Below are 26,054 nucleotides of genomic sequence, written 5' to 3' on the forward strand. Positions count from 1 at the left end.
TCTGCCGTTTTTCTCCCCGTCTATGGCCTGCATTAGTTTGCGGTCCCTCTGATTCTCCAGCTCTGGGCTGGAGAATCTGGAGGGAGAACACAGATCTCCAGAGAAGGGCTGACATGATCTCCTGAGTGTCATAAACTGTGAATGACCAGAGAATAGCTGAGATCCGTTGAATCGCAGCTATTCTCTGTGTCATAAAGGGACACCTTAGGCTCCATGCACACTGGCTTAAAAATCGCTGCTTCTATAGGAGTTTTGTGTTTTGTCTGTAGAAGCAGCTCAGTGTTATCCTATGTGTCCATGCACATTAGAACGATTAGAGGCATATTTTAAGCTCAACATTTAGAGGCAGGAAAGAAACCCCATCCGGTTTGCGTTTTTGATTGGAGCTTTCTGACATAAAAAAAACGCTAAGCTCACCTAAACTCACCTAAACTGTGTACAAAAACGGTCTAGATGAGCGTTTTTTTTTCGGCCAGTTTTTTTTAAGCCCAGTGTGCATGAAGCCTAAGCCTAACACAAAGGTGCATTAGCTGTTTAAAGTCACGTTAAAAACGCAAGTTTTTTTGCATTGTTTAGTGTTTTGCATTAGCGTTTAGCCACATTTTTAGCGTTTTTTTACACACAAAAGAAATAACATTTTGGCTCAAAAAAAGCCGAGAAACGCTGGCTTGTTGCAGTTTTGCTCCTCTAGAAAGCCAAAAGCTATTTTTTTTTTCCATACAAAACACAGCCCTGTGCATGGACACATAGGATAACATGCTGGGGGGTTTACTGGCTGTAGAAAGAAAATGCCAAAAGCCAAAAACAGCCGCTGTAAAAACGTCACGTGTGCATGAGGACTAATGGTGAGAATTTCACATGTATTTTCCAGTACAGTATTAAAATGATTTAACTGAACAGACAAAGTGTCTGAATAAACATTTTACCAAAATAATAAGAAGCTGATATAACCCAAGTTTATTTGCAGCTAATATCTTACAGTCTTGGTATATATAAATATCTCTTTGCACTTAGTTCTAGTGGCTTAGGTGTCCCTTTATGACACAGAGAATAGCTGCGATTCAACGGATCTCAGCTATTCTCTGGTCATTCACAGTTTATGACACTCCGGAGATCATGTCAGCCCTTCACTGGAGATCTGTGTTCTCCCTCCAGATTCTCCAGCCCAGAGCTGGAGAATCAGAGGGACCGCAAACTAAGCAGAGATAATTTACCTCTGTTTAGTAAACTGATCTTTTACTGTAATCTCACGAGATTATAGTAAAATCAGCCGTTTTCCAGAGTTTGTAGACCGTTCTCCAGCGTTTGGAGATCGTTCTCCCTTCGTTCGGAGAACTGCTTCATAAACTGCATTCACAGGAGAACTGTGTTCTCCGAAAATGCCGGAGAACTGAGCAGCGATCTATTACTGCTGGTTCATAAACAGACACCTAAATCTTTAACTTAGAGTATTTATAGAGGTGTTTATGTGGGAGGAAACTAACACCAGACTCATTCTAAAGATTATACCGAGTAACCAGCAGTGTGCATTGGTGTCACCTCAGGCTGGAGCTAAGTAAAGCAATGTTTCAAATTAGAGTTTACCACCATGGTCTTGGAGTGCTGGAGTTCTGGATTCAAGCCCCACTAGGTACACTATTTGAATAGAATTTGAATGCTTTCCCCATGTTTATATTTCTTTCTCTTTGCAGTATCAAACCTACGCACACTGCTACCTCCCAGGTTACTAAGAGCCAATAGAGCATTCATAACAATAATAAATTAATTTACCCTTAAAATATGAGTGCTAGGTTTTATTGCAGTTTGTTAGGTTTTATTGCAGTTTATTAGGTTTTATTACAGTTCTTTTTATTGCAGCTTTCACAAAGCAAAGCAAGCACATTTTCAGTGAGTAGCTATAATTTGAACATTAGCCTTGTGTTTGATATTCCATATTATTATTTTTTTTTGTTGTTTTTACAACAATATCAAAGAAAATAAAAAAAAGACAAAACAGTATGTTCCATAAACATATCTCACTCATACCTATAAAATAATTAACATCAACAATAATTAACAAGTATGTCAATTCAGCCCCATATGCCAGTACAGGAAATCAAGCCACATATCATAGCATTACAAAAAATAAACAGAGGAAAAAAAAATCCAGAAACACACCTGAATGAGTAGTAACACAGATAGAATGTTATAAAATTAGGTAACGGAATAACCGGCAATGGATAAACAGCAAGCCAGGAGGACCATATTTTATAAAATTTTTGTACACAGCCCCTATGTTGGTATGATAATTTTTCTCTTTTAAGAGTTTTTTTAAAACCATATCATGCCATTGAAGAAATGTTGGTGGGATAGGGGACATTCAATTCTGAGCTATCAGTTTTGGGCTAGAAAAAGTAAGAGTATAACTATTAATTTAAGCATTGGGGATAACATACCCTCTGGTATAATACTTAGAAGCGCAATCTTATGATCCATAGGTAAACCAATATGACCTACTGTCCCATATTAAGATCCTTAGTTTATCTGTTTTGTATCTATTTCCATAAAGGGTGTTCCAATGGGCAACCTTGCTGAACAACTTGTGAGATAAAATCTACAGATATTTAGACACGGGTGTTAATTAGAAACAGTGGACTATGGGCCTGCTTACAATATTGCTTTGGTGTAACATGATCATTACTGGAACACAAGGTAGCCCACCAAACACAGTGTGAAGTGTTGCGGTACTATGCATTTCTGATGATGCCTCAATCCTAGAGCCAGTTCACACCAATGTTAATTTATCTATTAAATACTCCTCTCCAAGTTCAGGACCAATTGCTGTTTTAGACGGCATGCTTGGTTTGAAGTCAGAATCTGACATTCCTCCCGAGGAACATGATTGTGTTTCAATTATACATGAAGACACTACTCCCAGGCATGACATGTTAGAAGAGCCAGTAGAAGGGAGTGTTGATATTGTTGTAGATGGATCATGCACAAGACCTAATGACAATGTCTACTTGTCCGGTTATGCAGTTGTCCAACTCCCAGATAAGGTATGGGAAGCAAAGCCCCTGCCTTATCTCTCAGCACAGGCTCCGGAAATCAAAGCCCTGACCCGTGCTTGTGAATTATTTGAAGGGAAAGATGTTAACATTTACACAGATTCCAAATATGCATTTGGTGTAGTACATGATTTTGGCAAGATTTGGCAGCGAAGGGTATTTGTTACAGCAGATGGTAACGGTATTTCTCATGCATCTTTAGTGAATGATCTTTTAGAAGCCATACACAAACCCTGTACTATTGCTGTTATCAAATGTAAAGCCCACACATCTTTAAATGACCCCCATAGCTCTGGGTAATGCATTGGTTGACCGTACGGCCAAGGAAGCTGCTTTGCAGTCTTCACAGGAGTCTGCCAGTCTTGTTTTGACTATGTTAGAGCAGCCCATAATCCTAGAACAACACTTACTCAAAGAAATACAGTACACAGCCACAAAAGAGGATATTCAGTACTGGAAAGACAAAGGTTTGACATTGGACCAGAATGGTCTAATGTCCAAAGAGGGGATCATAGGGTACCTCAGCACAGTGCACCGGTGTTTATTGCACAGTTTCATGGCATAGGGCACAGAGGATGCAGGAAAAGAAAAAGCATTTTTGTACACATAATTTGTCACAATGGGTGCAAGATCAGTTAGGAAGGTGTGTTATTTGAGGAACAATAATACAGGAAAGCAGTATGGTCAACATGACCATCTTCTTCCACCGCAGGGTCCTTTTGAAGAATTACAGATTGATTTTACACACATGCCTAACAACAAGAGAGGTAAGTATCTGCTGGTTATAGTGAATACATTTTCAAAATGGCTGGAGGTTTTTAATCACTAACAAAGAGGATGCCTCCACTGTGGCCAAAAGTTTGTGCAAGGAAATCATTCCAAGATGGGGATGTCCACGTGTGATTGATTTAGACAAGGGCCCAGCATTCACATCCAAAGTGACTCAACACGTAGCCAAACTAATGGTTATGCAGTGTCACGTCCCTTATCACCCAGAGTTCAGGAATGGTAGAGAGGATGAACAGGACAAAAGTTGAGAAAAGCTACTGGGGGTACATTTATTAAGTGGGAGACTTAGTTGCCCGCAGTGTTGGCTGAAATCAGGATGACACCAAACAAAACAACTAAATTGTCACCTTTTGAAATTTTAATGGGCAGACCATTTCCTACCCCATGGACCTGGAGATTTAGAGCTGATCCGAGAAGCATATGTGACGAATCTTATAAGGCTCTTGAATGGTATCTACGGTGATGTATCTCTTTCTTTTCCGCTTCCCTCACAGGAACCAACACATCAAGCCTGTAGACCATGTGGTTGTTAAAGCCCTACATAAGCAAAAGGTCCTGGACCCATGTTATGGGGAGCCCACAGTGATAACAGCTGTGACATGTACAGCAGTTCTGACTGCAGATTCTCAGGCCTGGATCCATGCGTCAAGGGTAAAGAAAGTCCCAGATTCTCTTCCACCTGAGGTGTTGATTACAAAAGAGGGTGAAGCAGGTGTTGAACACCCTGAAGCAGACATGTTAGAGAGAGAAGCAGGTGATATAGTTCCATTAGAAGACAGAGGGACCAAGACTAATGAAGATGTCCATACTTTTGCATCCACAAACCTCTTGGAAAATCTTCCTTTTAATAGGTTGTCTTACAGTGATTGTGTTTCTCCCGATTTGGGTGATTAGCACGTTATTATCACTCGCAGGACTTGATGTACATTTGCCCGCAGCCCCAAAAGACTGAGCTTGTGCCCCAACACAGACATCCACGTGAACTGGTAAAACAAACGAAAAATGTCTGGGTTTATATGGCAAGGAGAGTGATGAATGTTTCCAATTTTTGTCTGACGGATATGCTTAATCCTATCAATCTCTTAATTACATGTTTGATAGCCATTCCCACTCCAACACCCGTGTTGATGGACATTTTCAGAGTAATGACTAATGATACTAATGTAAGAATGGATGATGTACCATTTATTTCATTGTATGAGTACTGTCGGAATTGTCCAGGTTCATTTAAATGCTGGGAAAATATGACTAGTATAAAAATGTTAAATGTTACCCAAGGAGATGTGTGTTACAATAGGACATGCGATTCTGAAAAGATTCCCCGGTGTTGGCATCTATGATTTACATATGGCTCACATTAAAAAAAAACCCTATCTCTTCAGGATAGAATTTTATGTAAGTCTAATAGAACATGTACTTCAGTACACAACCCTATGACCTGTAATCATGTTTTAGCACAGCCCAGCCACATTGAGCATGTCAAATTACCTTTAGGATGGTTGTTTTCTTGTGGAAATACCACATATTCATATATTCCAGGCAATATTACTGGAGGGCCTTGTACTTTGAGCCGTTTGAGTATGAGATTGCCTGAGCATCCTAAAGCCATGGAGAGGGATCTAAGATCAAGAAGGAATGCTGAGATTGTCACATCAGAAGAGTGTATATCAGATATTACACTGTTTTATAAAGCTGAATATACTAGCTTAGCTGTATGTATTGTAGGAGTACCAGCATTGGCATTATATAACGCATGAAGAAAGCATTGGCATTATATAACGCAAGAACTGTTAATGCTTTAGCATGTAGTATGGCAAAAAGTCTTAATCATACTTCTCTGGCTTTGCAGTAACTGTTGCTCGATCTTCAAGGAACCTGTAAAGCTGTGCTTCAGAATCGAGTGACTATAGATTATTTACTGCTTAAAAATAATTATGGTTGTGAACATTTTGACAAAAGTGATTTAAGTGATCATACCACCTCTATACAATCACACATAAAGGCTTTACATGAGTTGGCCTTAGGAATTAATCAGGATACTGGAAATTGGTGGGACTGGGTATTTGAATGGATACCCGGCCTAGGAAGTTTGAGGCAAATAATGGGTGGTTTGATAATATCATGTTGTGGCCTAATTGGAGTGTGCTGTAGTATATAGTATATTCCCAAGTTGGTGACAATGGCACGTTCAGTAAATCAATACTGAAAGGTATAAAGGGTGAATATAGCAGTTGTCACTTTGTGACAAAAGGGAGGTTGTGAAAGGGTTAATAGTTAACTAACTTTTGCTTTGTGCCTACTAACTGGTTTATTTTATTCAAGATGTTCCCTTGGCATTTAAAGGCAAATTTGTCTTTATTATTTTATGTAAATTTAACAAAAAGAACATAGGAAGTATAAAAAAACAAGTATAAGTATATAAACAAAAGAAAAACATCAGAGAGGTGGTTACGATCCATGCGGGTAAATGAAAATAGTGTAATATAACAGTAAGAGGGAAGGAGCGATAACCCATATTACAGAGGTAAAACAACAGATTGTCAGGGGCGTATCCCCTGGCACGATGTGTGAACCAGTATGAAAGAGCTCCGCACAACCAAGATGGTAAACCGTAATTGAGGAGAAAGAGAGGGAAAAAAGGGGGGGGGGGGGGAAACAGAAGGAAAAAGAAAAGAAGGGGTCAGTGAAAAGTATCGACGGAGAAGAAAGAAAGAAGGGGATGAGGAGAATGTGGATGGCAGTAAGCAACAATGGGATAGCTGCCCACGCATGTCTCATGGAAGCAACCCTGCTGCACACAGCACAGCGTGCGGCACAGGGTCCAACCAGCGGATAAGCCAAAATGAGATCGAGTCGGGGGGACCAGGCATAACTCCACTAGAGCGTAGCAGGGGCGCACACATCAGGAAGAGGAGAAATGAAGCCAGACCGACCACAGCATCTTATGTTTATCATAGGTATCATTAGTAAACGCCAGCATTTCCTCCATACGCATGGTATCATTAAGCACAGAGACCCACATCGGGAGAGGGGGGGGGGGGGGGTCAGCCGATTTGCAAAAGAGAGGTATTAATTGGCGGGCTGCAGACAGGAAGAAACGCAGCAGACTTTTCTTCTGTGAAGCCCGTGAGCCCAGTAATATAGAAAGAAAAGCAATTTCCGGAGAAGGGGCCAAGGACTCCCCATAGATCTCGTTAAGTCAGGGTAAATAATTAAGAGAATATAAAGCAACAAGATCAGCCGAAATCAGGACCCCCAGATATGTGATAGCCTTAGGTCGCCATTGAAAGGAAAAATTAGGCCGAAGGTTCGCCAGTACATGAGCAGGTAGAGAAATATTGAGGGCCTCCCTTTTAGAGATATTAAGTTTAAAGTTACTGAAGGAACCAAATCTACGGAATTTGTGGAAAAGACTGGGGAGGGAGAAAAGTAGTTGAACGTAAACTAGCAGGTTGTTGGCATGTAAGGATAATTTGTGGTGCGTGGAGGGAGTATGTATGCCCAGTATAGAGTCATTAGCTCGTATGGCTCGTGCAAGATGTTCCATTACTAAAACAAAGAGAAGAGGCGAGAGGGGACACCCTTGTCTAGTCCCATTCAATATGGGAAAGGAGGAGGAAATCGTACCGTTAACCAGGACAGGCGCTGAGGGGCGGGAGTAGAGGGACATAATCCGAGCGAGGGTCCACGAGCCCAAACCAATCTGTTCCAAGGTAAGACGGAGAAAGCACCAGTCAATGCAATCGAACACCTTCTCAGTGTCAAATGAGAGTAGGCAAGCCTTTAAACCGTGCTGTTTGATGTAAGAGATAAGATGGAATCATTTTGGATGTATTATCCCGTGCTTCGCGACCCTGAACAAAGCCGACCTGGTCGTGATGGATCAAGGGTGGTAAAAAAAGAGGAAAGACAGTTTGCTAAAAGTTTAGCAAAAAGCTTAACGTCCAGGTTAAGTAGAGAAATCGGGCGATAGCTACTGCAATGAGAAGGGTCTTTACCCGGCTTGGGGATAACCGAAATGGTAGCGGACAGAAAGGCTGATGAAGGCACATTCGAAACTTCGATGAAATGAAACGCTCGGGACTGACCATTTGGAAATTCAGGCACTGCCCGAGGGCCCGGGGTCAGTAGGAGGCCCCATGTGATGCCCCTGGTACCATTTTCATAGGCTTTTTTGAGTTTGGGCGAGGACACAGGGGCCCCATGATCTCCTATTGCCCGGGTGCCCCATGAGCTGTCAATCCGCCCCTGGCCGGTAGTGTTCATTGTGTGATCCAAAATAAAGTCATGGATAGTCTTCTCTATCTCCACGATACAGAGAGAATCTTTAAGTAGGGTGTCATTCAGGTGCCACGAAAAATGACATACAGATGATGGCCTGTCTTGAATTGTAAGATGGATTGGAGCGTGATCCGACCACAAGAAAAGACCAAGAGAGGATGAAGTCGGACAATCCAGCAAACACTGTGAGCAAAGAAATAGTCTATATGACTGTATGATACATGAGCTGCAGAGTAATAGCTATAGTCTCGCTCTGAAGGATGTTGGATACGCCAAACATCCACTAGGTGTAAGTCATGCAAGTGCGACTTACGTTGAGATAAGGTCGAGAAGGAAAGAGAAGACTTACCCGCTGAAGTGTCCAAATCTGGAGAGAGAGCTACATTGAAGTCCCCTCCGACAATGAGGCAGGAACCCCCAAAAGTGGACAGCTGGGAAAGGACCTCCGTAAGAAACAGAGCCTGATTTAGGTTGGGAGCGTAGATGTTTGCCATTGTAAAAACGAAATCTTGGTATTTAAATTTAAGGAAGAGATAACAACCAGTTGGATCAATTAGGGAGTCCCAAGACCTCCGGGCCGAAGGTATGATGAAAGGCTACCGACACCCCCTTAGACCTAGTCTGTGGATTAGTACTATGATACCACTGATTATAGTAACGATTGTGGCGGACTGGAATACCATCAGAGCGAAAATGAGTCTCCTGGAGTAGTAAGATCTGTGTGCCATATTTATGGAAATGGTAGAGCATCTGGCTCCGCTTCTCCGGAGTGTTAAAGCCCCTACAGTTAATAGAAGAAGATTTTATCGGAGTCATAATTGGTTGTGGGGGAACAAATTGGTAAAAAGTGTGACACCATGTCAGGGCTCCAGGGTATGACCAGAGGTATGTGACTGACGCAGGGAAACGCAGGCTTCAGATATGTTATAAACAATACGATTTATTAACACTAACAATACATAAACGCAGTGCAATACTAAAACATAACACAGTGCAAACAAACCAAACCACCCACAGATAACTATACATACAATGCAAGCATCGTCAGGCAGGCCGGGTCAATAACAAACGGGCAGGTAGGAACAGGAGGAGCAGGCAGAGAGTAGTCAGGTCACGAGCCGGGTACAGCAACTAACAGGCAGGTAGGTACAGGGGGTCAGGCAGAGAATGGTCGGGGTCACAAGCCAGGGATCAGAACAGGAGAAGTCAGCAGAGGTCAGGATCAAGCAGGGTCAGCAACAAGACAGGAACAGGGACAGGAACAGGAATGCAGGAACAAGATACAGGGCCCAGGAAAAACACACACCAAGGCAAAGACTGCAGGTCTGGGCATCACTTAAATACACCTGCATAAGCAGTTTCAGGTGTTTGGCTGGTTGCAGGGTTGAGTCTCTGATTGCTGGGAGCACCTGCTGGCCAGCCCTGGTACTGCAACCCACAAGGCAGGTGAGTCCCACCATTACTGGCAAGTCCATTCCTGACACACCAAAAGAATTCTGCCGAATCGCCCCCAACCCCAGAAAAGAGAAAAGAAAAAGAAAGTGGGGGAGAAGTCGAGAGAAGAACAGATAAAAAGAGAAAAAAGGAGAAGGAAAAACTACTATACAGGCGAGTTGTCAAAATAACATACAGTGTAATACTACGCAGTACACTGAAGGCCTAGGTGGGGAACGTAAAAAGGAGCATGTATCTGATCCCGACCCAGGCCTCCCACAGGCCAATGGTAACTAGGAGGAAGGTCACTTACAAATAAGGGTGACCGCCTCTACAAAACGTATTCAATAATTCCTCAAACAGGCATGAGAAAATAAGCCATCCCCAACAAATCAAAATAAACAAAGTATGGTAAAGACAGGATGTGGAAAAAACAAACAAGGAAGGGCCCAAAGCCCCTAAGACTAGGGCCAAAGGTGTCCCTGCCCGTCACGGCAAAACTGCGGTGGCGGTAACCGAGGATTAGCCACAGGCCACAGCCTCAGTTCCTAAAAAAAAAAAAAAAAAAAAAAAACAGAAAACCAACAGGCACAAATAAAAGGCATGAATACAAGGTATTGAACTAACAGGGGTAACCCTCAGAATGTGTGGGAACTGTAAAAAGAGGAGTAAAGGGAGAGGCCTCCCAATTCACATAGATAAGGGGTCATCCCTCCGGGACCTGTTGAGAGGAGGATCTGGAACGCTTCTTCTTGCGATTGGACCACTGCCAGGAGGAGGGAAAAGGGAGTCCTGGGGTCGGAAGTTGAAGGGGCCAGTCCGGGAGGGACACCTAGGGCAGCTCAAACACACCGAGAAATGTAGGCAGGTCCCCAAAGGAAATGGACAGATTTACCGTTCTGTGAGGCGTGACGCTGGAACTGGAACCGCCACTGGTAGCGGATATGCCTCTCTTGCATCTGAGTGAGAGGGTGCAGAGCCCTGCGCATAGCTAGAGTCTGGCGGGAAAGATCAGGGAGGAGCATTACCGGCACATTGTTGAATAGGATGGCGTCCTGCATGCTGGCCACACGCATAATGGCATAATGGACCCTGCATAAAGTGTCACGGACAAAGTATGGATCAGGATTTCTTGGGCCCATCGTGCGATGTATGCGGTCCAACTCAATGTAGGTGTCTTTAGGTTGGAGTAGTTGATTGATGATGGCGGTAGCTGCCGCGGCCAAATCTTTAGGTTCAACGGATTCAGGTATACCCCTGATATGGATATTGTTACGGCTGTTCCTATTCTCAATGTCATCTTGTTGGTACAGGAGCTGTTGTATAAGAACTGTATGGGAGTTAAGGGTCTCTTCGTGGGTTCGTAAAGCGTTACAGAGACCGCCAGCGGTGGTTTCAATCCCTTCCATACGCACACAAATATCTTGTTTAAGATCAGAAATTTCCTGTTTGTATGTGCTTTCAATACATTTCACACATTGTTCAAAATCTGCCTTTGTAGGTAGGGATTTGATGTAGGTGTGCAGGGATTTGATGTGGGACTACAGATCCCAGCCATCCTCAGAGCAGAAAGATGCTGGGGAGGGCTGCGGGATCTCTGTGTGCCCTGGGCCTGCTGAGCTTTTTGGAAAGAGCCCCCTGGAGAGAGAGAGAGAGAGGAGAGAGAGAGAGAGAGCCCCCGAGGGCTTACCTGCCCTTCATGCGCCTGCTGTCCTGTATGTTTTTACAGGACGACCGCGCCTAGGGAGAGTAGCAACAGTGCTAAACTTTCTCCATTTGTAGACAGTCTGTCTTACCGTGGATACATGAACATCAAGGCTTTTGGAGATACTTTTGTAACCCTTTCCAGCTTCATGCAAGTCAACAATTCTTGATCGTAGGTCTTCTGAGAGCTCTTTTCTGCGAGGCATGGTTCACATCAGACAGTGCTTCTTGAAACCAGTAAACCCAAAACAGGTGTGTGTTTTTTAAGGGCAGGACAGCTGTCAGCAACACATCCAATATCATCACACTGATTGGAGTCAAGGTTGGCTCACTCCTGGCTCTATTAGCTCTGGGAGAAGTCATTAAGCTAGGGCCACACATACTTTTTCCTCCCTGCACTGTGAATGTTTACATGTTATGTGCAATTAAACCATGGCAACATCTAATGTTTGTGTAGTATTATGTTCAGCAGACTGTGTTCTTCTATTGTTGTGACTTAGATGATGTTCAGAGCACATTTTAGGCCCAGTTCATGCAAAACTCCACATAATCCCAAGGGGTTCATATACTTTTTCTTGCAACTGTAGGTATTTGTGTTGCAGTGTTCCCAAAGTACTTTGAACTGTATGTCATTGTATGAGAGGAAGAGGGCCCTAATTTGATGTTCCTGACACCCCTTACACCAGAGTCTACAGAGTCCCTCCTTACATCAGAGCCCGCAGAATTTTCCTGTAAGGGGGAGATCTGTATACTCTAATGTAAAGGGTAACTTTGATGTAAGGAGTCAATGCTCACCAAAGTCCCCCCTTATATCAGAGCTTACTGAGCCCCCTTACATCAGAGTCCACAGAGCACCGCCCTTACATCAGAGTCCACAGAGCCACTTTACATCAGAGGCTGCAGAGCCCCTCCTTGCATCACAGTCCACAGAGCGCCACCCTTACATCAGAGTCTGCAGATTTTCACTGTAAAGGGGAGATCTGTGGACTCTAATGTAAAGGGAAACTCTGAAGTAAGGTGGGGCTTTGGTAAGCAGAGACTCTTCCTACATCAGAGTCCACACAGCACCCCATACAATAGTTTACTGTAGGAGGCAGGCGAGAGAAGGGAGGCACGTGCAGGCTGAGTAGCCTGCACGATCTAGTTGCCAGAGGCTGTTCTTTGCCGTTCATCCCCTTTCTGAGCACATTGCTGCTGGGAATTGGAGTGCGGGCAGGGGCACAGGCACACACAGGAGGAGAGGGGTGAAGGAAGGAGCTCCCTCTCATCTCCTGTCCCTGCGAGGGGCGGAAGGCGCAGCTGTCAGTGCTGTGGCTTGGCAGTGTAAGAGAGTGTAACAGACACTCTCCTTACAACCGCAGCCAGTCACCCTGCAGTGGAGCCACAGTCCAGGGGCTCCCCACAGTGGAGGAACTCCAAGGTCCTGTTGCAAGTGCAACCTTTGAGACCCTGGTAGCTCTGCCACTGATTCATTGATAGAAGACATCGCTTTCTATGATTGGCTGAGCGCCGCTCAGACAGACTCTATTGTTTTCCAAGTCTGAGAGAGGACGGTCTCAGCTGGCACCGGAACACAGCATTGTATGCTGTATGTAGCCTTTGCTACATACAGTTTATACAGGGGCTGCACTTGTCAATGAGGGACATAGTTCATTTGGGCCAGCTTGTAAAGTGTACCAAAAGCTGGGAGTTCAGCTTTAAACCTCACACACAGCATATGTATACTTACAATTACACCACAAAACACATTCTACTCCTCTTCCTCCTGAGTATGGTGATACCACATATGTGAGACTTTTTCACAACCTAGACACACAGAGGTGCCCAAAATCCAGTAGTAAGAAAACACCCTAAAGTATTTCCTGAAAGCCAGAGTGAGGCTTTTGAAAATTTAATGTTTTGTCAAAAGTTTTTGAAGATTATTATTTTTTTTTTTTTTTTTTTTACACAAAGTTGCCAATCAATTATATATTGCCAACACACAGCATAAGCATACTTGGCATTACACCCCAAAACACATTCTGCTGCTCCTTCTGAGTACGGCAATACCTTATGTGTGATACTTTTTCACAGCCTAGTCAAATAGTAAGGTCCAAAATCCAAGAAGTATCTTCAGGCTTTCTAGGGGCATAAATTACCCATCTAATTTCCTGACTATCACATATTTGAAGGCCCTGGACCACAAGGATAGTGGAAACACAAAATTACCACATTTCCAAATTTTGGAAGGCAAACACCCCAGGGTATTTTCTAAGAGGTATAAGAGGTTATTTTCAGGGCCGCCATCGGGGGGGGGGGTACAGCCCATACACATGTAGGGGGCCCGGCTGCTCCTGTGGAATTCACTTGCTGTATGTTCTGAGACACACAGTAAGCAGAGACAGCCAGCCCATTAAAGGATAAGTTCAGCCTTTTGACAAAAATAATAAATGCACATTATTTTGCAGGTAAAAAAAATTAGCATTTTTTATTTTGGTCTTCAGGAGCCTGGAAAGCATTGCACCAGCGATCAGTAGATCATGGATGCCATGCAGGTCTCCTGCAGACCTGTCAGACTATCTGCTTGTACATCCTGTAGGCCAAGCAGATATTCTGACAGGAAGCTTCAATGAACTACCATGGTGCTCCACAGTGCCGTGGTAGTTCCTTGAAAACTACAAGTCCACAGCCGCTAAGGGTGTCGGGACTTGCAGTTTATTCATTCACGGAAGTCCGTGAATGAATGACGCAGCCATGTGGGTGGAGCCCCGCACTGCCACATTGTTTTCAAATCTGACAGATAGTACGGGGAAACTTTAAAGGCAGCAGGGGAAGCTGCGGCTATGGAAACATGTTACATGTTCCAAAGGTGAATTTATCCTTTAACAAAGAAAGCAGACACAGCCCTACCTGAACGCTACTTGGCGCCCCCCCCTTTACCACGTACACCACCCCCGGGTTCCCCATCCACTCACTGACCAACTATGCACTGTGCTCTGCCCACCATACACCCTGTCAATCAGAGGTTACATGAATCAGTAGACCTTTGTTCCCTGTGTCTAGTAAGGGTGCTGCTGGCATTCTGATGCCTACGCTTCCCCCCCTCCCATGAATTGAAGATCATGATGATGAGGGGAGAGGGGGGGACCAGAGAGGACGGGCGGTGTCCCTAGGACTGGAAACAGGTGAGTTTACCAATAGTGCAATATATCATTGGGCTGTTTGTGACAATCTCTTGGATCAGATTGGACTGTCTCTTTGCTTTAATGGGGGTCTCTTTAATGGATTGGGCACTCTCGGGCCTGCTGTGTAAGGGACCCCAAAATTTCTGATGGCTTTGGTTATTTTTTACCTCCAGTTTTTGTAATACTTGGAAGGAAAATGCATTTTCCTTGTACCCTTTGTATCTGTTATATCTCAAAACTTTTGGGGGAAAAAAATTTATATTTTTTTAATACAAAGTTGTCAAATATTTAAAAAAAAACCACAAAAAAAAAAACCACAGCATGGGCATACTTAGCATTACACCCCACAACACATTCTGCTCTTTGTCCCAAGTATGGGAATGCCACATGTGTGGCAGATCCTCTCCAAGTCATTAACATTTGGTGGCTGACGTTTGGCAACTCGAACTTTCAGCTCCCTCCACAGATTTTCAATCGAATTAAGGTCTGGAGACTGGCTAGGCCACTCCAGGACCTTAATGTGCTTTTTCTTGAGCCGCTCCTTTTTTCTTGGCCGTGTGTTTTGGGTCATTGTCATTCTGGAACACCCATCCATGACCCATTTTCAATGCCCTGGCTGAGGGAAGAAGGTTCTCACCCAAGATTTAACGGTACATTGCAACGTCCGTCGTCCCTTTGATGTCGTGCAGTTGTCCTGTCCCCTTAGCAGAAAAACACCCCCAAAGCAGAATGTTTCCACCACCATGTTTGACAGTTGGGAAGGTGTTCTTGGGGTCATAGACAACATTCCTCCTCCAAACACTGCGAGTTGAGTTGATGCCAAAGAGCTCGATTTTGGTCTCATCTGACCACAACACTTTCAACCAGTCCTCCTCTGCATCATTCAGATGTTCAGTGGCAAGCTTCAGACAGGCCTGGACATGTGCTTTCTTGAGCAGAGGGACCCTGCGGGCACTGCAGGAATTCAATCCTTGTCAGCGTAGTGTGTTACCAATTGTTTTCTTGGGACTGTGGTCCCAGCTCCCTGGTGATCATTGACAAGATCCTCACGTGTAGTTCTGGGATGATTCCTCACTGTTCTCATGATCATTGACACTCCACGAGGTAAGATCTTGCATGGTGCACCAGACCTAGGAAGACTGACAGTAGTTTTGTGTTTCTTCAATTTGCAAATGATTACACCAACTGTTGTCACCTTCTCACCAAGCTGCTTGGCGATAGTTTGGTAGCCCAGTCCAGCCTTGTGTAGGTCTACAATCTTGTCCCTGACATCCTTGGACAGCTCTTTGGTCTTTGCCATGGTGGAGAGTTTGGAATCTGATTGTTTGATTGCTCCTGTGGACAGGTGTCTTTTATACAGGTAACAAAATTAAATTAGCAGCACTCCCTTTAACAGACTGCTTCTAATCTCAGCTTGTTACCTGTATGAAAGACACCTGGTAGCCAGAATTTCTGCTGAATGATAGGCGATCAAATACTTATTTCCCTCATGAACATGCAAATCAGTGCATACTTTGTTAGACATGCACTTCTTTTGAGTTTCTTGTTGCTATTCTGTCTCTCAGTGTTACAATACACCTATCATTTGATTTTTAGACTGATCATTTCTTTGTGAGTGGGCAAACATTCAAAATCAGCAGGGGATCAAATACTCATTTCTTTCACTGTAACAAGCCAGTTAGTTCAGGCAGCAGAGACATGGTCAGCATGTAGACAAAAGATCAGTCCAGACACCAGGCAGAAACATGATCAGTATGCAGGGAAATGGTTGAGCATCAGGCAGAAATGTGGTTGAGAAAAACAGGCAACAGGTCAGTACACAGGACATCAGATACAGGAAAAATGCAGGTTGTGAGACAAAGCAAAACCACCTTCACCATCACTAATAATGTAGTGAGGTATGGTAGTGATGGAAGCAGTCTACTTTGCAGAGGCCAGATTGTAAGGGACATTGGTAATGTGTGTCGCGCCATCTTTGGTGCATATGCAACATTTTTTTTTGGGGGAAGGGGGGGGGGACTCTTCGGTCTATTTTGGTAAGAGGGATATCAGGGAAGTGTGTCATGGGTTTTCACGTGCAGGGCCTTGCTGGTAAGGACTGCTACAACCTCTTCTCGGTCATTTCTTCCTGTGGTCCTGTAGTTGGTGTGAGAGCTGTAAATTTGCCAGTTGGGATAGATGGACACTTTTGTAAACTAGTGAGTGAATCTTCCAGTTGCCAGGTAGGGCTTTATCAGTTGGTCATTTAAATCTACACCTCCCATTAATTGTATTTGTGTTTTCAACTAGGTTTTTGCACCAGACCATTCCTTCCCTGGCTTTCCACTGAGGTGTCTTTGTGGATATAAGAAAGGACATAGACATCCCGCTAATCCTTCTATTTAAGGGCCAAAATGTCTTCATTGTACAAATTTGCCGACTCCCCCTACTTAATCAGCTGTGTGCTAAGTCCTTGTGATTTACTTGCACTATACCACAAGCTACAGTTTGCTGCAAGCTGTCAGAAGAGGGGCAAGCTAGTGTAGAAATTGTCCAATTTTCCCTGGTGGAACAAGGGAGACAATGTCCAACACTAGTTCCCGCTGCTACCCATATACGTTCAGCATCCAGGGGGCTCCAGCTGGCTATCTTTCTCTACATAAAGGTGGAAGTCATGTGGCCCTGTGACAAAGTTTATATAACTTCACCCCACATCTGACATGTTTACTGGGAATATACTGTTTGATGCCCAGTCTGCCTGTAAAATGTATGGGAGACTCATCAATGCAGATTTTTAGGAGGCGGGGGGGGGGCTGTATAAATATTGAGAAAAGTAATTTTTAAGTGGCCTAATATTGTAGAGCTTTTCATAATCAGGTACACTTCAGGGATGGCACAAGGAATGGTCATTGAACTGCAGGAATCTCAATTATTGTAAAGCATGTCCTGCTCATAACGGAGGAATTAAATGTAATTTGCGAATGGGGTGTGTGGACCAATAGGACTGCAATTAATTTTTTGTCCCATATTTAAGGTAAGGCCAAGAAAGATTTTACATTTTTCAACTGTGATGGGCTTCCACTCAGGTGGGCATAAATGGAAATCAGAATTTAGGAAATCAACTGAATGGAAAGATTGCATTGGTGAATTGAAGAAAACATATAGACAATAAATAAAAAACTGAAGGGGTGTTAACATTTTCAGATCTGTTGTGCTGGTGGTGCTTGCCTGCTGCTGGTTTATTTTTGTAGGGACCCTTTCATCCTCTGAATCAGAGGTTGTTTCTGAACTGCGGTTCTCCATGGGGTTCACATTCTGAATACAAATCTGACAGTGAGAGCTCCTCCTTGCTACTCTGCTCTGTCATGCTCAGACACAAAGGCCTCCTTACTTCTAAATCTTTGTTTTTTACATGGTGGCCAGGACACTGGTTGTGGTTGGCGATCAGGTTATGCTGGCTCTGCTGACACTCATGTAACTAGTGATCAGAACAATGTTTCTCCTGCCACTGGTTAACTGGTCAACACTGGCACTTGTGTGGCGGCAATCAAGACACTGGTGCACACTAGCACTGGTGTTACACTAGTCTGGCAACACAGTAATCAGTCACTGGCTCGATGCACTGGTTTGGTGACAGAATGACTGGTATCACTATCAATGAGGGACAATATAGCTGGCAGCACTTTAGTGACAAAACACAGGAGTGTGGCTAGTAATCAGGGACACTGTAGCTGAAACATTGTGTAACAGTATAGTTCCTTACATATGCCTGTAATGGCTCTCTTCCCTCTCACAGGCGCTATCTGTGCAAGGAGAGAGATCCAATGGCTGCACCATGCAGCCTTTGCTTACATTGGTGATCCCTGTGACTGGACACAGCAATCACAGGGTCAATTTCAGTGGCCCTTGGGTCTGAAGAACACAGCTGCTCTAGAAACTGCACACGAGCAGAAAAGGCAGGAGGGGGAGGGGGTGGGCGGGGTGTGTGTGTTAAGACGGGAAGTGGTTAAGGCTTCTTTATGTTACCCCAAGCACATCAATATCTACAAACAAATGAAAAGATTAAAGATCTCTAAGTGTGCAGGTTTGTTATCTCACCTCCAGTCTCCAGCCTGAGACAATCTTCAGTTAAAGGTCCGACTTTCAGTGAACCCCGTAGATGTTCAGAGACGTAGGGTGTCTGCAGCAGAAGAACTTCATCACAGAATAGAAAGTTACCTCATTGTACTCCCTCATAAAGGTGAATGTTTGACTTTTACAAGTGTTTAAATTGCTGTGCTTTATATAGATATAGGCCTGGAGAAGAATGCAATGTAAGTAATGCAAATCCTACATCGATAACATTCAGTTTTCTCTGTCTACATGTGTATAATAAGCAATTGCTTTTTTTTTTTTACCCATCTCAGTGCTGATGATCTCCTCTAGCCCCTTTAAACCACTTCCTGTGAACATGCATGTGTTCCAGTGTTGGCTGCATGTCATAGCTCTGGACCTGCTTCATCATAGTGACAACAGTGGACCATTCTTGTGCAACGTGTCAGCCCAGCTGCTTGCCATATCCACAAAACAGCAACAGTGCAGAGCATAATTGGGAGACGGTAGTTGCCCTGTAAAGGAGGTGTCTGAACAAGGACCTTCATGGAAGGATCTCCAGCAACTATTTGAATGAAAGCTGCAGTTTTAAAAACTTAACTTCTGAAATGACATTAACATGTCATAGCTTTTCTGGGATATTAGTGATTACATCTACTTTAGAGTGGTTCTACAGACAGTTGTTTTTTAACTGAATGCATACTCTGCACGAAGGTAAAAAAAAAAAAAAAACACACCTTCTACACGCAGCCCACTGCCCCCCAAGCCCCTGAGCCCGATCCAGCACTGAGCATGACCGCCACCGATCTCTCTCTCTTCTCACTGGACAGAGGGCAGCAGCAGCCAACCAGCAGAAATCAGGGGAAGGGCCGAGAAGCACTCTGTGTGTCAATGGACACACAGAGTGTGGCTCAGGATCAATTCCACACAAAAGCCCCCATAATGAGCAAGAATTATAAAATCTGGAGAATGTAAAGCACATCAACTGTGTATTCAGCTGCCTGCCTAGATTTCAGCTTTAAAGTTTGACCACAGGCAAACTTTTTCCAGTTTTGGATAGCATGGGAAAGGGTTAAAACTTCTGTCAAGTTTTTATTGCTGACCTTTCCAACTAGGACACAAACAGCAATAAAAAAAAAAACTAAAAGAGCTTCTTAGAACACCCAAGTTTCATGTTTCTTATGACCCTCAAATCAACCTACAAAACAAAAATGTTCATGTTTGCCTGGAGAAAGCCTTGAAAGAGTCACCATTAAGGACAAAGTGATCTTGTCTGCACATAGCTCACTCTCTCCCTTTTCCTGCAAGTATACTTACCCATCAACACTCCCTTGCTAGCTAGGTGTTGCAGCATTCCTGCTTCTCTAAACCCCATTATCAAAGCTTAGACAGGACGGTGATATCAGAGTACCTGCTCACATACTAGCGCTTGGGTCGGGTAATTGGCCACTCTGGGGGAGGTTCTGCTCTGCTCGGTTAGCCAGGGGTAAGGTAGTGTGGGAGCTTGGCTGGGTAAATATACATGCTTGGGGGGTGGGCTATGTGTAGACACTGACACATTACCCTAAATGGGTAGTGACACCATCTCTTCAGAGTAGTGCTGCCCATTAAACACAGGCTTATAAATAGTCGCCTGGGTAATTCCTATTAAAAAAAGGCGCAATCCAGGGAATGCCAGTCACATTCATTGCAGAACAGTTTGATGAAAATGATATGATAAATAGCTACATATTCATAGCAGCACTTCAGATTTGTATTAACCTCAGACTCCCCTGCCCCCCAACTTGAAGCAGTAATTCCTACTCCAATGTAGTAAATTGGCATTTCATTGAGGAATGTAACACATATACAATGACCATGACCTAGCATTGACCATTAAAACATGTCATACGGCTAAACAGAAGAGATGATGTGGGGGAGAGACTGATCTGTGTAAGGATAGTTCAAAGCTGCAGAAAGCAATATCATTCAACAAACGAGACCTTATAGCTTCATTTATATAAAATTCATAAAAACTTTGTTGGAAGTTTGGTAAATTTTATTTGTGCAAGACCCTTCGTACAGAGCATTCATAAAGTATTCAGACCTCCTTCCTTTTTTTTCAATTTTGTTATGTTGCAGCACAATACTACAGTTGTTAAAATTCATTTTTTCTCATTAATCTACACTCAGTACCCCCATAAAGACAGCATGAAAACAGAATTTTAGAAATGTTTGCAAATTTACGAAAAAGGAAAAACCAAAATATTACATGGGCACAAACCTCTCTATAAAAGGCCTCACAGCTGACTGTGAATATTGTATCAGAGCTAAAGCTATGAGGGTCAAAGAACTGCCTGCAGAGCTCAGAGACAGGATTATTGCAAGGCACAGATCTGCAGAAGGCTGTAGAAAAGAACATTCTGCTGCACCAAAGGTTTCCAAGAGCACAGTGGCTTCTTTAATTCTCAAATGGAAGTAGTTTGGCACAACCAGGACTCTTCCAGGAGCTGGTCGTCCAGCCAAACTGAGCAATCAGGGGAGAAGGGCCTTAGTAAAGGTGACCAAGAACCCGATGGTCACTCGGACTGAGCTCCAGAGATCTGGAACTTTGTGGAGATGGGACAAAGTTCCAGAAGAACAACCATCACTGCAGTCCTCCGTCCATCTGGGCTTTGGGGCAGAGTGGCTAAGCAGAAGCCTCTCCTCAGTGCAAAACACATGCCCAATCTCCACACAGGATCAATGGAGTTTAGAGTGACCATCGGTTTCTTGGTCACCTCTCTTACGAAGGCCCTTCTCCCCTGATTGCTCAGCTTGGCTGGGTGACCAGCTCCTGGTTGTGCCAGACTTCTTCCATTTGAGAATTATGGAGGATACTTTGCTCTTGGGAATCTTCAGAGTAGCAGAATTTTTTTCTGTAGCCTTTTTGTGGCTTTTGCTCTGCTACAGTATACAATTTCAGCTGTGAGGCTTTTATAGAGAGGTGTGCGCTATCCCAAATAATGTCCAATCAATTTAATTTACCACTCCAATCAAGATGTAGAAACATCTCAATGATCAAGGAAAATGGGAGGCACCTGAGCTAAATGTCAAGTGTTGTTGCAAAGAGTCTGAATACTTATGCCAATGTGATATCTCAGTTTTTTCTTTTTCATCAATTTGCAAACATTTCTAAAACTCTGTTTTCACTTAGGCATTGTGGGGTACTGAGTGCGCATTAATGAGAAAAAATTAATATAAACAACTGTAGTATCAGGCTGCAACATAACAAAAATGAAAAAAAGTGAAGGGGACCTGAATACTTTCTGAATGCACTCTATATATCTAAAACTTTTTTTGCCATATATATTCTTTTTTGTGGAAACTTTCCTTCACTTTCTGTCCTGTGGCCACAACAAAGTGAGGGAAATCTGAATTTACGCAGCTGTCATTCATTTCCTGTCATGTTTCTGGCAAGAAGAGCCTTAACATCTAAAGCTGGTCATAGATCAACTTGTCAAGCGGGAGAGCCTGCACATGGATTGAATTTCGATTCATCTATGGTCAGCTTTACTCTCCTGCCACCGCTGCAGAGAACTGCTACCCTGACATCTACCAGAAACCAGCACTTCTGGGAGTGTCCATCTTTGTGGTCTCCAGCAGATCTTACTGGTTCCTCCCTTTGATCCCAGGTCTCTACTGTGTCCTCTGTTGCAGTTCTCTGCAGCAGTGCAGTGCTGAAATGTGAGGCGGCAAAAAAGGAAAGCATTCAGCCTCTTTCTTAAAAGATATGTGCTTTCCTAATAGCATTTATTATGTGAAAGTGTTTTTTAAAAACCCATCAAACTTCTGTATGCACTCACCAAATTCTCAGCCAGTAACCCAATACCCACCACTTAATGACAAAAGCAGAAAACCTTTTCTTTTTTTTTTTTAGGTCTCTCAATACCAGATTTTTACTCAAGCTATTAAAACCAAAAGCAAACGTTCACCAAATTTTTATAAATAATGTATCTATCCACCCAGAGTCTTGAATGTTTTTCACTTCAACTTTTTTGATAAAATATGTATACCGTAAAGGAAAAACAATGACAAAGAAAAAAAGGCTTTTCAACGACTCCTTAACGATCTCTGGTTTACAAACAATCTTGTACTATGGGAGAAAATCTTTAAACAGTCAGTAGTCTCAGGAGGGAGACAGGGGCAGGAAAGTTTGAAGGTTTTTTTTTTCCTTCCTTGGGCTTTTCTGAAACCAATGACTACTGCAGTCCTTCCACCTGCCCTCGTTGACAAGCGGCATCTTTCTGCAACATCAGCAAGACTAACCATATATGAAGGAGCTCCTCGATTAGATGCAAAACCGTTGATTTGCACCATGACGGTGACACACAACTGTTGGAAGCATTTAAAAAGTGGTCCAGCTCTTTGTAATGATGGTCAATCTCTATCACTCTGCATCCAAGTTACAGTATCCACGCAGAAAGCATAAATGAAAACTCAAACTATCACCTGAGCGAGCAGACACTCCTTGTGTATTGTGCCCGGGTTTTTGGGGAATGGGCATCCATTATAAAAAGTTGCTTCAAGAAGATTCAGGAGACATTGAAACCGTTGTGAAATTAATAATACAAAAAAAAAAAAAAAAAAAAAAAGGATTTGGGTGAAGCCATCAATGCTTTTCTAAGCTACAGAGTTCAACCTGCAAAAAGGGTCCAAAACTAGCCCAACACATGGGTACAGTTTGATAACTGTTTTTCTCCAACTGATCATGGAATTCTGTCATGTCTGAGGCCTCCCCTTATGAAGAACACACGGTGCAGAAAGGGGGCTACTTAACATGAGCTGCTCAACAGACGCAGGTAGAGGATGGTATTTTTAGAGCTACAGAAGAGGAGAAGCTGACAGTCTACATTAGAGGAGTCTGTGATGCTAGCTGACTTCCTGTTTCACCTCGATGCTCGGCATAGGAAACCCTGGTGGGCAACTCAGGTTGGGAGGGCAGGGAGGACAAGGTCCCTGGACTCTCTTGCAAGTACAGTTCGTGCAGATGTAATCCTCGTTCTCTGCCATCTCAGAAGAGACGCCAACACAAACCTGGTGGAACCACTCATCGCAGCCGCCATCGCACTGCACCCAGTCAACCTGCATGAAGCAAAGGAAGATGTCAAACTGGGGACATATGTACAAAGAGCAACAGGTGGAGATGCTGGAGGCAGGGTGGCCACAGGGCAGGAGGATAACAGAACATTACAAAACATAATTAAATAAAAACACACACACACAAAAAAAGGAGTTCATTAAACAATCTGGACTGCTTGAATCACGCTTAATACATCCTTTCATGAATTGTGGTCTGTGAAGCCTAGATACCCAGGCCGAATTTAGTGTCTGTGGGCATCAGCTAGCTTCCTTCTTATTATAACAGACTGGTTTGTACTTTTTTGTCTTTTCACAATTTGATTCACTTTTATACATTTTCAATATATACATTTAGCTGCTAGCTTGATATATTTTTCAAATTAGACTAAGATTTATTATGTATTGTTTGTACTCACAAGTGAGGTTACCTTTTGTAAACACATTTATTTATGTCTTTTATAGTTATTTGCCAGAAGTTCAGCTTTAAAGAAGAGTATTTTTATGTGAACAGTGAGTACACAAAGAAAGAAACACTCTAGTGACAACTGCTTACAAATTCACGTGATTACCATGTCATAATTGACACTCCTGGTCAATGACAGGGAGGGAATACATGTAAATAACAGGATACAAGGCTATCTTTGTAAAATAATAATAATATTAATAATAATGAGTTGAGATTTAAATTCATGAAAAATGTTGACACCTGGCTGATCCTGTTTAAAAGTCTATAGAACACATTTAAGGTTCTGTACCAAAAAGCAATGATCCTTCACTCCTCTAAATAGAAAACATTTACTTTTATACACCACAGAGAAGGGGCAGTACAGAATTTTATGCCAATTCAAAGCAGACTCTAAACTGAATTATCATATTGTAGATTAACTTATTAAAATGTCATCTTTTTCTATGTGTAGTTTTTTGATCGATTATGATACCACTGGTAATGTGAAGGGGTAAGGTTGTTGAGCCCAGTGCTGACCTGTTTAACATTGACACTTGTAGCCTATGTATTTGTTTACTTCTATGAAAGGTTGTAAGTCAGGATGTCATTCTCTAGTTTCTTTATTGTAACAAACTCTAAAGTGTGCATTAAAAAAAAAAAAGTAGTATAAATCAGCCCACTTACTTTTATCCTAACTGTATTTAGCAGTTTACCTGAATTCCGTACTTTTCCTAAAACACTTTTCATGGCGTTCATTAGGGGACAGGTTAAATTATGAGAAAAGAGGGGGTTTATACTACTGCTTACAAGAGATTGGACACTAGTAGACAAAACTGTTAGTCTGCCACATATAACTCCTCCCACCAGCATCATGCTCCAGTATTGAGAAAAAGCAGTAGGAGTGAACCATAATGACAGGGGTGGGACCTGTCCCCCCCCCCCAATGAGTACCAATTTTTATAGTACATTCAAAAACCCTCTTTTCTTTATTATTCATTAAGGGACACAACTTTGCCTGGGACATTTTGGTCTGATGGGTATCATGGGTATGAGCTCAGTTTTGATTCAGATGAGAAAGCTGCATCAGAGGGGGAAAGGTGAAAATCAGATTGAACTGATTCCACAGAATCACCAGGACTACTACTGCTATGGCTAGAGAGTCCCTGGACCTGGAGGCAAACCTGCTCCATTTCTTGTTAAATCTGGAAGTCAAGAGGTCCACGTCTGGCATTCCCCAAATGCGATAGAAGTCTTGAAGTATCTTTGGGTGAAAAGAGCACTCTATAAGTCCAGACGGTGATGACCACCTGCCAATTTTGCTAAAATGCAGGTAACGTGGATAAGGAAATGCAAATAGGCATGCTTTATGTTGACAGAGGCCAGAAAGACCTACATATAGAGGAAAGCGATGGCTGAATGGATAGATTCAATGAAGAACATTTGCACTCAAAATAAGATGTTTAGGGGTTGATTTACTAAAACTGGAGAGCACAAAATATGCTGCAACTGTGCAAGATAGCCAATCCGCTTCTAACTTCAACTTTTTCAATTAAGCATTGACAAAAAAAGAACTGGAAGCTGACTGGTTGCTATGCAGAGCTGCACCAGATTTGCATTCTCCAGTTTTAGTAAATCAACCAAGTGTCTTTAGATCCAGAATTGGGTGGATGCTCCCTTTTGCTTTGGGGATGGTTAATAGGTTTGATAACCCTTACTTTTTTTTTCTGGTACCATGGCGAGAATTCCTTGAGAGAGTTGTGCCAGAGCAGCATAGAGGTCTGCTTGTCTTTGCAAGTATGTTGGCAGGCTTGACAAGTGGGCAAGAGGTAGATTTTGAACCACTAGCTTGTAGCCTCTGGATACTTTGTCCATCATCCATGCCTCTGAGACTTGAATGGTCTAGGTGGTAGCTAAGGCTAACAGACAACCCTTAACCCTTTGTGAAGTGGGGGCACCTCTCACTGCAAAAATTAATTGTTCACAGGCTTGGGGGCTTTGGGAGACCAAGGCTTACAGTGG

At 43.0% G+C, this 26,054-nt stretch overlaps 2 protein-coding genes across 3 annotated transcripts in view; both read right to left on the reverse strand.

Moving 5' to 3' along the window:
- The window catches only part of SLC6A13 (solute carrier family 6 member 13), a 92,655-nt gene extending 74,084 nt beyond the window's left edge, over positions 1–18,571 (reverse strand). The window contains exon 1 of the mRNA XM_089671764.1: positions 18,497–18,571. The gene's annotated coding sequence lies outside the window, so the exon portion shown is untranslated. The remainder of the gene's footprint in view (positions 1–18,496) is intronic.
- Positions 18,572–22,434: 3,863 nt separating this feature from the next.
- KDM5A (lysine demethylase 5A) overlaps positions 22,435–26,054 on the reverse strand; it is a 96,143-nt gene continuing 92,523 nt past the window's right edge. For both annotated transcript variants that reach the window (XM_089671767.1, XM_089671766.1), the window contains exon 28: positions 22,435–23,593. In XM_089671767.1, coding sequence (XP_089527893.1) covers positions 23,381–23,593 — 213 coding nt within the window. In that variant the 3' untranslated portion in view covers positions 22,435–23,380. The remainder of the gene's footprint in view (positions 23,594–26,054) is intronic.

The sequence above is a fragment of the Staurois parvus genome, unplaced genomic scaffold (assembly GCF_062004578.1).
Source record: "Staurois parvus isolate SC_StPar_1 unplaced genomic scaffold, SC_StPar_1.0 ptg000114l, whole genome shotgun sequence".
Lineage (NCBI taxonomy): Eukaryota > Metazoa > Chordata > Amphibia > Anura > Ranidae > Staurois > Staurois parvus.